Source organism: Macaca fascicularis, chromosome 3 (assembly GCF_037993035.2).
Source record: "Macaca fascicularis isolate 582-1 chromosome 3, T2T-MFA8v1.1".
Lineage (NCBI taxonomy): Eukaryota > Metazoa > Chordata > Mammalia > Primates > Cercopithecidae > Macaca > Macaca fascicularis.
Window position 1 is genome coordinate 51,140,495 of NC_088377.1, and position 13,339 is coordinate 51,153,833.

Consider the following 13,339-nt stretch of genomic DNA (forward strand, 5'->3'; position numbering starts at 1 on the left):
CCTCCAGACAGCCTGGTGCCAGGCAAGGATAAGGATGGAGGAAGCGGGTGAGTTCGGGTGGGGCGGGGCGGTGGGGGGGAATTAATGGTGGAGGCCAGAGAGTGAGCGAGTGTGGGGGCGTGGCTGAGACTCCCAAGGCCAGCCATTTTCCATCCATTTCTATTTTCCCAGGACAGAAAATAACTCCTGGGAAGCCAGAGTGAGCAACATGGGTATCATCCGACCCACACCCCTCCTCTGCCCAAGGGAAGTCTTCCTCTTAGACAGGCGGACCCCTCAAGGGTGGGGGGAACACTGGCTCCATAGGGGCTGCTTGGCTGGGGACCACCCTCCTGCCCCACAGGCAGGGAGCGACTCCGGGAGGTGGGTTTGGAGCCGGAAGGGAAGGCACTTCGCACGGACAGAGTGTGACTCAGGCCCACGCCCAGACGTGAGTGCAGCCTGCAGCTAAAAATACCCTGTGGGTTGGGGGGGTGGCCCTGTCACAGGTGACTCAGGCCCATGGAACCGTCCAAACCACTGTCTCTCCTTGGGGGAACCCTCAATTTTTACCCATTGGGAGATTTTCAGCAAATCTTTTCACCCCCCAACCCCATAAGGGACCCATTGACCCACACACACACTCCCACCAAGCCAAGTTCACACTGGGGTTAAACACAGGGAAGCCGGCCTTAGCACTGGGGCACTGAGGCTGTGTGATCAGAGTTCTGGGTCCCCTCACCCGTACCCCCTACTCCACCCCTCTCTGATGGCTCCAGTTCCTCCATGAGAACATTAGACTCTCCCTTAAGAGACATATTACCTTGAATGCAAATCACCCAAGAAACATCTTCAAGTCCAGAAAAGCTCCCGGAATTCTCTTTTTCTTTTTTTGAGATGGAGTCTCACTTGTTGCCCAGGTTGGAGTGCAGTGGCGCCATCTCAGCTCACTGCAACCTCCACCTCCTGGGTTCAAGACTCCTGCCTCAGCGTCCTGAGTAGCTGGGATTACAGGCACCCGCCACCACGCCCGGTTAATTTTTTTTTTGAGACAGAGTCCCGCTCTATCGCCCAGGCTGGAGTGCAGTGGCACGATCTTGGCTCACTGCAAGCTCCGCCTCCCGGGTTCATGCCATTCTCCTGCCTCAGCCTCCCGAGTAGCTGGGACTACAGGTGCCCGCCACCACGCCCCGCTAATTTTTTTTTTTGTATTTTTAGTAGAGACGGATTTCACCGTGTTAGCCAGGATGGTCTCGATCTCCTGACCTCGTGATCCACCTGCCTTGGCCTCTCAAAGTGTTGGGATTACAGACGTGAGCCACCGCGCCTGGCCAATTTTTGTATTTTTAGTAGAGAAAGGGTATCATCATGTTGGTCGGGCTGGTCTTGAACTCCTGGCCTCAGGTGATCCACCTCAGCCTCCCAAAGTGCTGGGATTATAGGTGTGAGCCACTGGGCCTGGCGAGCCTCTCTCTTGAGAGCAGGCTTTGATTGGAGGTGGCCAGCTCTGGGACCAGGAGGTAGGGTGGGGTGAGGGGAGGCTCAGCTTCCTCATTGGGTTTCTCTAGTTGCAGGGGACCCACTGTCCGCCCCCAGGCCCCTGAGTCTCACCTGGCCTCCAGCACAGAGCAGCGTAGTCGGCAGGCCCGGGTCCCTGGCTGCACTTCCAGCCGCAGGTGGATCTCGCCCTGCACCTCCTCATCGGGGTCGACCTCCGTCAGGTGGGTCCACCCGCTGAAACCTGTGGGGTCAGCTCAGCCAGGGACCCGGCCCTGAACCCCCACACCCTCCACCCTCAGCCCCACCAGGCACCTTGAGGCACCTCTATAATCTCCTGGGAATCCTCTAGGCACCCGTGAAGCAGGGGCTGGTATCCCCAATGACAGATGGGGAAACTGAGGCTCAGCAAGTGAACAGCAGCAGTGGGAAGAGCTGGGATTAGAATCTAAGTCAGTGACCTGGGGCCTGTGCCCTCACTATTGTGTCATTTTGCTGTTGTTTTTAGAGACCAGGTCTCACTCTGTGGGCCAGGTGTGGTGGCACATGCCTGTAATCCCAGCTACTCAGGAGGCTGAGGCAGGAGAATTGCTTGAACACAGATTGCGCCACTGCACTCCAGCCTGGGCGACAGAGCAAGACCCCATCTCAAAAAAAAAAAAAAAAAAAAAAGATGGAGTCTTGCTATGTTGCTCAGGCTGGTCTCAAACTCCTGACCTCAAGCAATCCTCCCACCTCAGCCTCCCAAGGTGCTGGGATTATAAGCGTGGGCTGCTGTACCCAGCCAGATTCCCCATCTTAAAACAGGAAGAGAGTGGCCCTCCCCTAGGGCTGCTGGGAGGAGGGTCTGAGGCCCGGATGGGGAAGCTACAAGGCACCCCGAGGAATAGCCTCACTGGGGCCGCTAGACCCCAGAGACGCTGGCTAAGGCTGCAGGTGGGAAAGGCCTTTGGCCTGGCAGGGGCCAAGAAGCCCCATGAGTCAGCAGAATGTGCCTCCGCCCTGCCCCCATCCCTGGCCCAGCCTCACAGACAGGAGCAGGTGTGTGCGGGGGGAGGCCAGCGAGCAGGACACAAAGGCTCTGATGGCAGAGTCCATAGCATCCAAGAACTGCTTTGAACCCTCAGAGAGCCCAGAGAAGGCAAGAGCTGCCCAAGGTCACATACAGTGAGGCTGGCACAGGGCTGACCCCTCAAAATCCTGTCTGGGCAGAGCATGGTGGCTCACACCTGCAATCCTAGCACTTGGGGAGGCCAAGGTGGGAGGATCCATCAAAGCCAGGAGTTCAAGACCAGCCTAGGCAACAGAGTGACACACCCATCTCCTTTTTTTTTTTTTTTTTTGAGACAGAGTCTTTCTCTATTGCCCAGGCTGGAGTGCAATGGCGCAATCTTGGCTCGCTGCAACCTCTGCCTCCCAGGTTCAAGAGATGTTCCTGTCTCAGTCTCCCTAGTGTTACAGGTGAGCGCCACCATGCCCAGGTTATTTTTCTATTTTTAGTAGAGACAGTGTTTCACCATGTTGACCAGGCTGGTCTTGAACTCCTAACCTCAAGTGAATTGCCACTGGGATTACAGGTGTGAGTCACCATGCCCGGCCCCCATCCCTATGTTTCTTTCGGAGATGGAGTCTCGCTTTGTCATCCAGGTTGGAGTGCAATGGGGTGATCCTGACTCACTGCAACCTCCGCCTCCTAGGTTCAAGCGATTCTCCTGCCTCAGCTTCCCGAGTAGCTGGGATTACAGGCACCCACCACCACATCCAGCTAATTTTTTGTATTTTTAGTAGAGACAGGGTTTTACCATGTTGGCCAGGCTGATCTTAAACTCCTGACCTCAGGTGATCCGCCTGCCTCGGCCTCCCAAAGTGCTGGGATAACAGGTGTGAGCCACTGCGCCCGGCCTCTTTTTTTTTTTCTTTTTTTTTTTTTTTTTTGAGACGGAGTCTCGCTCTGTCGCCCAGGCTGGAGTGCAGTGGCGCTATCTCGGCTCACTGCAAGCTCCGCCTCCCGGGTTTACGCCATTCTCCTGCCTCAGCCTCCCGAGTAGCTGGGACTATAGGCGCCCACCACCTCGCCCGGCTAATTTTTTTGTATTTTTAGTAGAGATGGGGTTTCATTGTGTTAGCCAGGATGGTCTCGATCTCCTGACCTCGTGATCCGCCCGTCTCGGCCTCCCAAAGTGCTGGGATTACAGGCTTGAGCCACCGCGCCCGGCCTTTTTTTTTTTTTTAACTACGTAAAAATTTTAAAAACAATAACACCAAACAATGTCTGCATCCCATAAATAATTCAAAGGGATCTCCAGCCTGCACTGGCTCCAGGCCAACCCTTCAGACTCAGGACACAGTGGTACTAGGGTCCAGGTGGAGGCGACCCCATGGGCTACAGAAGGAGCTGGCTCCATTGGGAGAAGGGGTCCCTACGCTTCAGCAATGGAGTGTAAGGAGGCCCCTTCTTCTGCCAGCAGAGGCCTCAGATTCCACCCGTAGCAGCCCCTCTTTGCCCTAGGGAAGACGCAGTAACAACCAGGTTTGGGGACGTGCTGAGGAACAGAGGCCAGGAGTACAGAACGTGGCCCTGGCTTTTGGGGAGAGTAGAAATGGCTTTCCCTGAGCTGGAGACCAGATGGAGCCTAGAGGGGAGGTCTCCGAGTGAGAGGGAGGCCAGGGACTGGGCAGACCAGTGCGGGAGGGAAAGGGAGAACTTACCCTTAGGGTGAGAGGCCAGGGTGTCCCTTGGAAGGCAGACCTTTCCGATAACGTCGTCCCGGCTAGAGGAGGGAGATGGAGTCAGAGCTGGGTAGGGCTTCAGGACCTGCCCTCTGGGACCTCCCACCAAGTTCAGGACCCCCGGGGGGGAGCAGGGTGGTGGACACTGTCATCATTTCTAGATGGACCTGTGGCCCTTCTGTAGGCTGTGGGCTCTGGACCTTCTGGGGGATGTGATAGGTTTCTATGACATTTCTATCACACGCCTGCACATGCCAAGCTCACGCTCTCTGGGTGCCCATTTCACAGCTCACACCTGCACGCACATGTGTAGTCCATGCACACCTGCGCCCCCATGCCTGCACACATGGCGCGTGCACCATGGAGCCACACATGTGCACACCCACAGGATTAAGCCTTTCGTCCTCCCAGGCCCCCAGGCTCCGCTTCCCTCCAGGCTGCAAAGAGGATGCCAAAAAGGAGACCCAGGAGTCCTGGCGGTGAAATGGGCCAGGGAGCAATCAGATGGCCAGGTCTGGGTCCCAGCTGGAGAGGGGGGTGCTCACCTGAGGGCATCCTCATCCATGACGTAGAAAGCCACAGTGTGGAAGGTGGGCGGCAGGTGCACTTGGTACTCTTCACCCCAGAAGGGGCACAGGGTCTTCCACACGGTGGCTGTCCTGCAGGAGAGAACCCTCAGCAGGCGCCCAGGCCACCCCTAGGCCCTGGACTGGGACCTTCCTTGTATCTCCTCCTACCCCTACAACTACTGGCTCTGCTGCGGACGTGTTTCCCCTGTGCCAGACCCTACTGTCCACCACCAGTCACTACCCTTTGACCTTCCTCTCTGCCCTGGATGGGGCACAGGGCTGCCTCTCTCTGGCTGTTATTTATTTTATTTATCTTTTTTTTTTTGAGACAGAGTCTCGCTCTGTCACCCAGGCTGGAGTGCAGTGGCATCATCTCGGCTCACTGCAACCTCTGCCTCCCGGGTTCAAGCAATTCTCCCTGCCTCAGCCTCCTGAGTAGCTGGGATTACAGACACCTGCCACCATGCCCAGCTAATTTTGCCATTTTAGTAGAGACGGGGTTTCACCCTGTTGGCCAGGCTGCTCTCGAACTCCTGACCTCAGGTGATCCGCCTGCCTCGGCCATCCAAAGTGTTTGGATAACAGGTGTGAGCCACTGTGCCCAGCCTCTCCAGTTGTTTTACATTTGGGGAAACAGATCACAGTTGGTAGGTGTTGGCCTCAGGTCACAGGATACCTGCCTCAGGGCGATTGCCGAGCCTGGCCTCCCATCCTCACCCAGCTCTGGTCAACCCCCTGTGGATCAGAGCCTTCAACTCATTGGACTCAGCGGGCTAGCGGGTGGGGACATGCTGAAGCCCCCAAGGACCCAGATGAAAGTTCAGGGGACCACCTCATGCCAACCACTTCTCAGACAGGTCATCTGACCTCGAGGGCCTGTTTCCCTTCTGTATCAAGAACAGCAGTGCCATCACACCCCTCTCCCTCTTGCTGTCTGTGGTTTGCAGACCCTTGAGAAAGGCTGGGAGCCTGCTTGCAGGTGGGGAAGGACTGGGAGTCTGGTGGCCTTGGCTACGAGTAGGCCACGGGCACTCAGGTGGGCAGAACAGCAGGGCAGGTCTGGCCATGAACTTGGAAGCAAGAGCCTGATTGAAGGAAGGGAGAGGACAGCAAAGACCCTGCCCAGAGATCATGGGGACCATGGAGGAAGGGACATCCGGAGGAAGTGGCTCTTTGGGGTGCAGGCTGCGGGTGCCCAGCCTCGAGGGATAATCACTGTGGGACTCTCAGGGGACAGGACCCAAGTTAGAGCCAGGACCAGGGAGGGGAAGGGAGCTAGGCTCTCGGGAGGCCAGACTTAGGCTCCAGTGTGGCTCTGCCACTTACTAGGCTTGTGACCTTGGACAGGGTAGTCTCCCTGAGCCTTAGTTTCCTAGTCTGTAAATGGGGTCTAATGATATCGTATCTCACTAATTGCAAGAACTAAACGGGCTAGAAAAGGGCTGGCTCCATAAATGAGAGCTGTTGTTACAAATCGTCAGCATCTGTCTCTCCCGGAGGTTGTGGTGATTGCAAAGATGAACAGAGTCCGGCGAGAGGCTCTTGGCCAGGCCAGTTCCTCCAAGGTCTTTCTCCCCTCCTAGCTTGGGTGTCAGGGTGAGGTGGGGAATCCCAGGCAGAGGACCAGGTGCACCAAGCCCCCTCCCATCTCCGTACAAAATTCACAACAAAATTCACACCCCTTTGCGGGGAGAGCGCAGGTCCGTGAGGGGCTGAGCGCCCCTGGGTCCTGGGAGTGGGGGCGGTACCTGATGATGGGCTCATTGTCCACCTTCACGATGCAGTAAGGGTCGCTGCTGCCGGTGCTGCAAGACAGAAGGGCAGGGGCGGGGCTGGAGGGCAGGGGCGGGGCGGGGCCTCGCGGCACGCTCCTCCCTCTTCCCCGGCCCCTCGGGAGGAGCGCGGGGAAGAGAGCGGAGGCTGAGTCTTCGCATCCTGGTTAGGAGACCGCAGGCTCCTCTGGCCAAACACGGGTCCCCGCCCTCAGCCCGGGAGCGGATGGTGAGGGAAGGGCAGGAACCCGCGGCAGGGCTCCCCTTTCGCGGGCAGGGGTGGGAGTAGATGGAGGGAGAGTTGTGGGGGAGGGAGAAGGAGAGGGAAGAGACAGGGATGGGTAGAGAGAGAAAGGAGAAGAAAGGAGGGGGAAGGAGTGGGGGGAGGGACTGGGAGAGGGGCAGAGGGAGGGGCAGAGAGGGAAGGGGATGGACAGGGAGGTGAGAAAGAGGGAAGAGGAGACAGAGGGAGGGGGCTGAGAGGGAGGAGAGAGAGGGATGGGGGCAGGGAAGAGCGAGGAGGAGAGAGAGGGAAGCGGGAGGGAAGGCGGGTGATAGGGAGGGGGAGAAAGAGGGAGGAGAGTAAGAGGGAGGGAGTTAAGAGGGAGGGAGAGACTGAGTTAGGGGGTGAGAGGGAAGGGGTGAGAGGGAGGGGGAGAGAGGGAGGAAAGTGAGAGGGAGGGGGAGAGAGGTGGGGAGAGAAGGGGGTAGAGAGGGAGGGGGAGAGAGGGAGGGGGAGAGAGGGAGGGGGAGAGAGGGGGAGAGTAAGGGAGGAGGAGACTGAGTGAGGGAGGGAGGGGGAGAGGGAGGAGAGTAAGAGGAAGGAGAGTAAGGGGGAGGAGAGTAAGAGGGAGGGGGAGACTGAGTGAGGGGGTGACTGAGTGAGGGGGTGACAGGGAAGGGGAGAGAGGGAGGAGAGGAAGAGGGAGGGAGTTAAGAGGGAGGGGGAGACTGAGGGAGGGGGTGAGAGGGAGAGGGAGAGGGGAGAGACAGGGAGGGGAGGGAGAGGGACAGAGGGAGGGGTTGCTGGAAACCTGCTGTTCCTCCCGCAGGGGATAGAATGTTCCTCCTTTCTATGCCCTCCTACCCCATCCCTGCCTCCCCCCAAAACAGCTCCAAGCAACAGCTCCAGGCAAGCTCCTGGGACCCCTACCCTCTACACCAAAGTCTAGCCCCTTAATCTCCCTGGAGCCTTTGCTCCTGCTGTCCCTTCTGCCCAGTCTGCCTTCAGCCCTGCCAGGGCCCTCCCTTGCCCCAGGGCGGGATGGGGCGGAAGGCGTCCCTGGACTCACATTCCTTGCCCACTTCATCCAGCCTGGTAGTGATCAGCTGCCTCCCACCTGCTCTGAGCTGCCTGGGGGCGGGGAGCATGCCTATGTCCCTAGGGACCCCACAGGGCTTGGCACAAGACAGGCAGCCCGTGAGTGTTTGCCGAATGAACTGACAAATGAATGAACTGATGGTGAGTGAATGAATAACAGCTATCTGGGGAAAGAGGGATGGGGGAATGCAAACCTGCGCTCAGTTCCAAGGGTCTCAGGTGTTGGGGGCCTCCTGGAGCTGGGAGAGACCTGCAGCCAGGCCTAAGGCTGGTACTGGGTAAAGTGGGGGAGTGAAGGCTGTCTCTAGAGCTGTTCCTCCACTGAGTGTCCATAAAAAGGAAGTGTGTTTCTATGGTGGAGGGTGGGGAATTCCAGCCTCTGCTTCCCTTCTCAAAAGGGGCTCTTCCGGCAGAGGAAGGCACTTGGGGCAAACAGCTCCAGAAGCTCCTGGACACAGACAGGAAATGTCTACCAAGACTCAGTTTTCTACCTATAAAGTGGGAAGTGTAATCCCGGCTCACAAGGCAGCTTCCCTGGGTCCTGAGATGATATGAGAAGGTCTTGGAGGTGCTCAGTACATGTTAGCACTGCCTGCAACTGTGCCTGTAACCTCCCCCTGCCATCATTCGAGAGTCCCCTCCTCCTGGCTGGGCGTGGTGGCTCACACCTGTAATCCCAGCACTTTGGGAGGCCGAGGCAGGCAGATCACGTGAGGCCAGGAGTTCGAGACCAACCTGGCCACCCTGTTGGGTGAAACAGGGTGAAACCCCGTCTCTACTAAAAATACAAAAATTAGCCGAGTGTGGTGGTGTGCACCTGTAATCCCAGCTACTGGGGAGGCTGAGGCAGGAGAATCCCTTGAACCCCGGAGAAGGAGGTTGCAGTGAGCCAAGATCGCGCTGCTGCACTCCAGCCTGAGCAACAGAGCAAGACTCTGTCTCAAAAATAAAATAAAATAAAATAAAATGAAAAGAGCCCCCTCCAGGGAGCCCCCTGTGAATACCCCAGCTTGTGTCCCATCAACCCAAAGCCAGGGGACTCCAGGTGCTAAGCAATCAGGCCCCTGGGCACCCCAGGTGCTGGGCTGGGCTGCAGGATCCAGGAGCCATACAAGGAGCTCAGAGGAGGCAGGGAGAGGTCAGTCCTGGCTGAGGCAACAGGGGACCTCCCTGGTCTGTCCCCCCACTACTGAGCTGCTACTGCTTCCAAAGGCCTGGAAGCAGGACCCAAACCCCAATGTGCAAGGACTGTGAAGAGCTGGGTGGCTGCATCAGAGGGCGGGGGCAAGAGGATGGTATTGAGAGCAGGCCGAGGCCAGATTTAAGGACCTGGGCCCAACCATGGTCCCCAGTGGGTTGCTGGAACCCATGCCCAGTTCCTTCTTCGCTAGTGAGGCCCCTAGGCTGCCCACCTCTCTCATTTCTCCTTCCCCAAGCCAGTCACCACTGGCCTTGTCTGGCTACTTTTGGGTCCTCTATATTTAGGGCCTTGGCAGTTTCTAGGCTGTGGAAGGAGGAGGATCAGGGAAAACCCCGAAATAGCCTTGGGCCAGTCCCCAAGGCCACTTGGTGTGGGAGGCAGTGGGTCACTGGTCATCGTGAGACTTGGCTCATGCCTAAGTACGCGGGGATGGGAGACAGTGGGAAGAGGCAGGGCAGGAACAGGCAGGCTCTGAAAGCTAGCAGTGATGGGGAATGCAGCTGTGCTCTGTGCCCTTTAGAGGAACAAAAACCCATGAGCAGAAGTGGCAGGAAGGCAGCTGGCAGCTGTGTGAGGACCGTTCCCTCCTTGGAACTGACTCAGTCAAGATCAGCCACTATGAGAGGTGGTGAGCTCCCCATCCTCGGAAGTATGCAAGCCCTGGCTGGAGAGGATGCCACTCAGAAGATAGGCGGGGCACTGGTGAGGCACAGGGAAACTCCAGTACTCAGTAAGGGCCTCCCATGATCTCCAAACCCCTGCCCGACTCTGCAGCCAAATGCTTTGCATAGGATTTCCGAGGCTCAGTCTCACCGAGCCCAGCCGCAAGCTTGCAGCCATGGGCAGGCTAGGATTTTCAGCCTGTTGGCAGTAGACAAAGGCAATCTGAATCCTGACTTCTCTACCTACCCTCTGTATCAACTTGGCAAATGACTTTCACTTCCTGAGCCTCAGTTTCCCAATGTGCAAACTGAGGACGTCTACCTTATAAAGCTAAGATGAGGACTAAGTAGGGGAAGTCCTCAACACCTCTTATTCTCCCCTACTATGGACCTGGTGCCAGGATTAATGAGTCACTGTCCCTGCCCTCACAGTCCCTGCCACACCAGGGGCTTCCTCCTGCCACCCAAAGTGCTGGGGGGCAAGACCAGGAGCCAGGAACTCTGCCCAAGGACACCAGAGAATGCCCTGGAGAGGAGAAGTTTGAGAGGGGTCCTGAAGGATGAATGGGAGTTTTCTGGAGGACTGAATGGGAGTGCTTGAAGACAGAAGTCCCCACACATGGGCGAAGGCAGAGATGTGAAGGGTAGTAACCCAAATGTGAGGGACTGTTTATGGGATGGTTTAAGAGGTGGCTGATAGGTCAGAGTTGTGTATGCCAGCCACAGGGGAAGATAGGGGGGTTGCAAAGGAGACGTGAGTAGGGCAGGCAGGGGGACAGGGTGAGGAGCGAGATTTCAAGGCACCCTCCACTGTAGACGGAGCCCCTTTGCTCAGAGGCAAAGCACTGGGCAGGGAACCAGGCACTGGGCTCCCAGGTGGGCATACCAGAAGAGCTCCGCTGCCCTGGGCTGGAGAGAGCCTGGAGCCAGGCACTAGGGCCAGCTGCTGTGGGGATGAGGAGGGAGGCGACAGACGGAGGGGCTGCTCCTCCCAGCCATCACCAGCCAGAAGAGGCCAAGATGACCTAGTTCCTAGTGCCAGTGGTGGCAGGGGGTGGAGGGTGCTTAAAGGCTGGGCCTGGAGGCTGAGACCCTTCTCAGAGCTCCTCTGCCTTCCCAGCCCACACACCTCACTGGCAGCTCCCACTCCATCTCCCTCCAAGCCTCCAAGCACAGAAACCCACCTAGGGCTGCCCACCGCCCTCCCTTCCCCATTGTCATGGTAACTGCTGAGCTGGGCCTCATCAGACCCAGGGGGCCTGGAACTGGCGCTGCTCTCAGTGGTGGCGCGCTGAGCGTGCTGGGAAGCTCGCAGGGGCCACCATACATATGTGTGAGCGGAGTGCCTGCCTCACCCCCGCCCCACCCCCTCGCCCACGCTGACCACTTCTCTGCATCCAGGAGCCCGGGGCGCCCCGAGGAGGAGCCCCAGGGGTGGGGAACTGCAGCCCCGCAGACTTTGGACTCTGTTTCCTCCAGGCTCCCCTTCTCCCTTCCCACCCTCCTCCTCCAGGCAGCCAGTGCCCCTCGACCTTTGAGCTTTCCCCCTCTTCCTCTAGAGGGATTTCAACCCCTAGTTTAAAGAGGGGAAACTGAGGCTTGAGGAGCAGGGAGCTGCCGAAACCCTGCACATGAGGAAGGTGGTGGCAAGACCAAGATGGGGGACCAGGGGTCAGGCAGCTCAGCCCTGGGACCTACTGAGAAGAGTGGGACGAGGGGCCCCTGAAACCTCCCCAAATCGAGCCAGGGACCAGGGGAATCCCCAGATGTCAGTGCCTGTTAGAAGCCCTAGACTCAAGACCCTGCTCTGCCTGCCACTTGGAGCCAGTATTTCACGTCTCTGATCCTCAGTTTTCTCATCTGTAAAATGGAACGGTGAGAATCGCCTTTCTGGGTGGTTGCGAGGATTAACGGGATGGCTCAGGTGTAAAGCCCAAGGCACAAGAGACAGTTACTACTCTCCTTCCCTCCCCCACAGTCCTGCACCTGTCCTGTCCTCCTGACCTGTTCTCACTTTTCATGCCAGTCCCTCCTACCCAAGTGCACAGCAGGAAGCCCGGGGACAGCCCCTGGGCCTCAGCATGTGCTTCAGGTGCACACTCAGGGGCATTAAGGGCTCTGGAACTACTGATCAAGACCCTTCCTTTGCAGGGGGACACCCCACCCCTCCAACCACACCCCAGGGGCAGATCACCAAGACGTCTCCCCTGGCACATCACCCAGCTCCAGCTCCTGTCCTATCAAAGCCCCTTCCCCTCGTAAGCCGCGGATCGCTGACAAATTCTCGCCCCCCTCCCTAGTTCCCAGCCCCCCAGCCCTCGGTGACACTTTTCCCGCCCCCCTCGGTTGTCACCCCGTCTGGTGCTCACAGCAAATGTCACTGTCCCCATTTTCCCCGCCGATCCCCCACCGCGGCCGCACTCCCGCACCCTCTCCACTGCTCTACTTGTGGGTGGACCCCGGAAAGGTCAGGCGTCCTGGGGGGCAGTGCCCCTCCCCGGAAAGTTGGGGCTCCCACCCCTGGCCGCGCTCACATGTCCTTGGCGGGCAGATTCTTCCCCTCCACGATGCGGATGTACAGCGAGCTGCGCTTGGCCATCGCGGGGTCCCGGCTCGTGGGGAGCCAGACACCGGGGTCCGGGGTGGCGGGCGGCGGGCGGCGGGCGCTGAACTGGGCTCCGCGGGGGGCGGGCCGGGGAGGGCGGCGGGGCGGGGCTTCGCTGCCACTCCGCTCACCCCACCCCCGCCCCATGTGCGGGTACACTGCTCCCGGGCCGGCCAATCCGCGACCGGGATTCCCCGGAGCGTGGCGGGGCCTGCCGGGGCCGCGGCGCTCATTGGCCGCCTGGGGTGTGAGGGGCGGGGCCTGTGCGGAGGCGCTGACGCTCGCCGGGCTGCGGGCACTGCCCGCGCGGTGGCTCCAGCGGGGCGCCCCTGGAGGCGCGGGTGGGGAATCCGGGCTGCGTGGTCTGGGCCGCGGGTGCGTGTGGGCGGCGGGTGTGGTCCGAGCGCGAGTACCGAGGAGCACCGAATACCGGGGGATGGGGGGTGACTCTTGACTGTAAGCTGGGGACACGCGGGCCTTGAGGGGGGAGCGCGTGCAAGGGGGGGACACTTTCCCACCGCGCCGGGACCACCGGAGTCTGGCGGGTGGAAGGCCCTGCGTGGATGTGAGTTGAATGAATGAGCGTTCTGACGAATGTAACAAACAGCAAACAGGAGTGTTTATATCACAACCACCCGGACCCAGAAGGAGACAGAGAGAGCCCGGGCAGCTCAGAGGTTTTGGAAACTGGCATTTGGGTTTGAGAGACCTGTTTTTGTTTTGATTTTTTGTGCACCTGCTTGGGAGAAGCTGCTTTCTCAATTGTCACCTGATTTACTCCTCCTGCGTCCCCGCAGTGGGAACCTGGATGAGGTTCACAGTGGGAAGATTTCCTGTTGGAGGTCAGGAGGTCACACAGGTAGCACCGGGGCCAGGCTTGCCAGGCTTGGCCTCCCAAGTACTCCCTGATGGCAGGTCGTTCCACTGGGGCGAGATCCTTCTCACAGATTCTGTCCAGAGCGGAGTTTCTGGAATTATCCATCTTCATGGTTCAGTCTTGGGG

The 13,339-nt window shown here is 58.7% G+C and overlaps 1 protein-coding gene across 14 annotated transcripts in view; it reads right to left on the reverse strand.

Annotated features, from left to right (window-relative positions):
- RASA4B (RAS p21 protein activator 4B) overlaps nt 1-12,390 on the reverse strand; it is a 33,790-nt gene extending 21,400 nt beyond the window's left edge. For 11 of the 14 annotated variants that reach the window (XR_012432303.1, XR_012432299.1, XR_012432302.1 and 8 more), the window contains exons 1-5: nt 12,266-12,390; nt 6,524-6,580; nt 4,752-4,865; nt 4,186-4,247; nt 1,591-1,720 (exon numbers count right to left, since the gene is read on the reverse strand). Coding sequence is in view for 4 of the 14 variants with exons in the window: in XM_045389631.3 (XP_045245566.2) it covers nt 1,591-1,720; nt 4,186-4,247; nt 4,752-4,865; nt 6,524-6,580; nt 12,266-12,330 (428 nt within the window). In the remaining 10 variants the exon portion in view is untranslated. Of the gene's footprint in view, nt 1-1,590; nt 1,721-4,185; nt 4,248-4,751; nt 4,866-6,523; nt 6,581-8,062; nt 8,215-12,265 lie in introns of those variants that run through there. The other 3 variants (XM_074034639.1, XM_074034637.1, XM_065541751.2) reach the window with 1 other exon arrangement.
- Nucleotides 12,391-13,339: the final 949 nt, after the last annotated feature.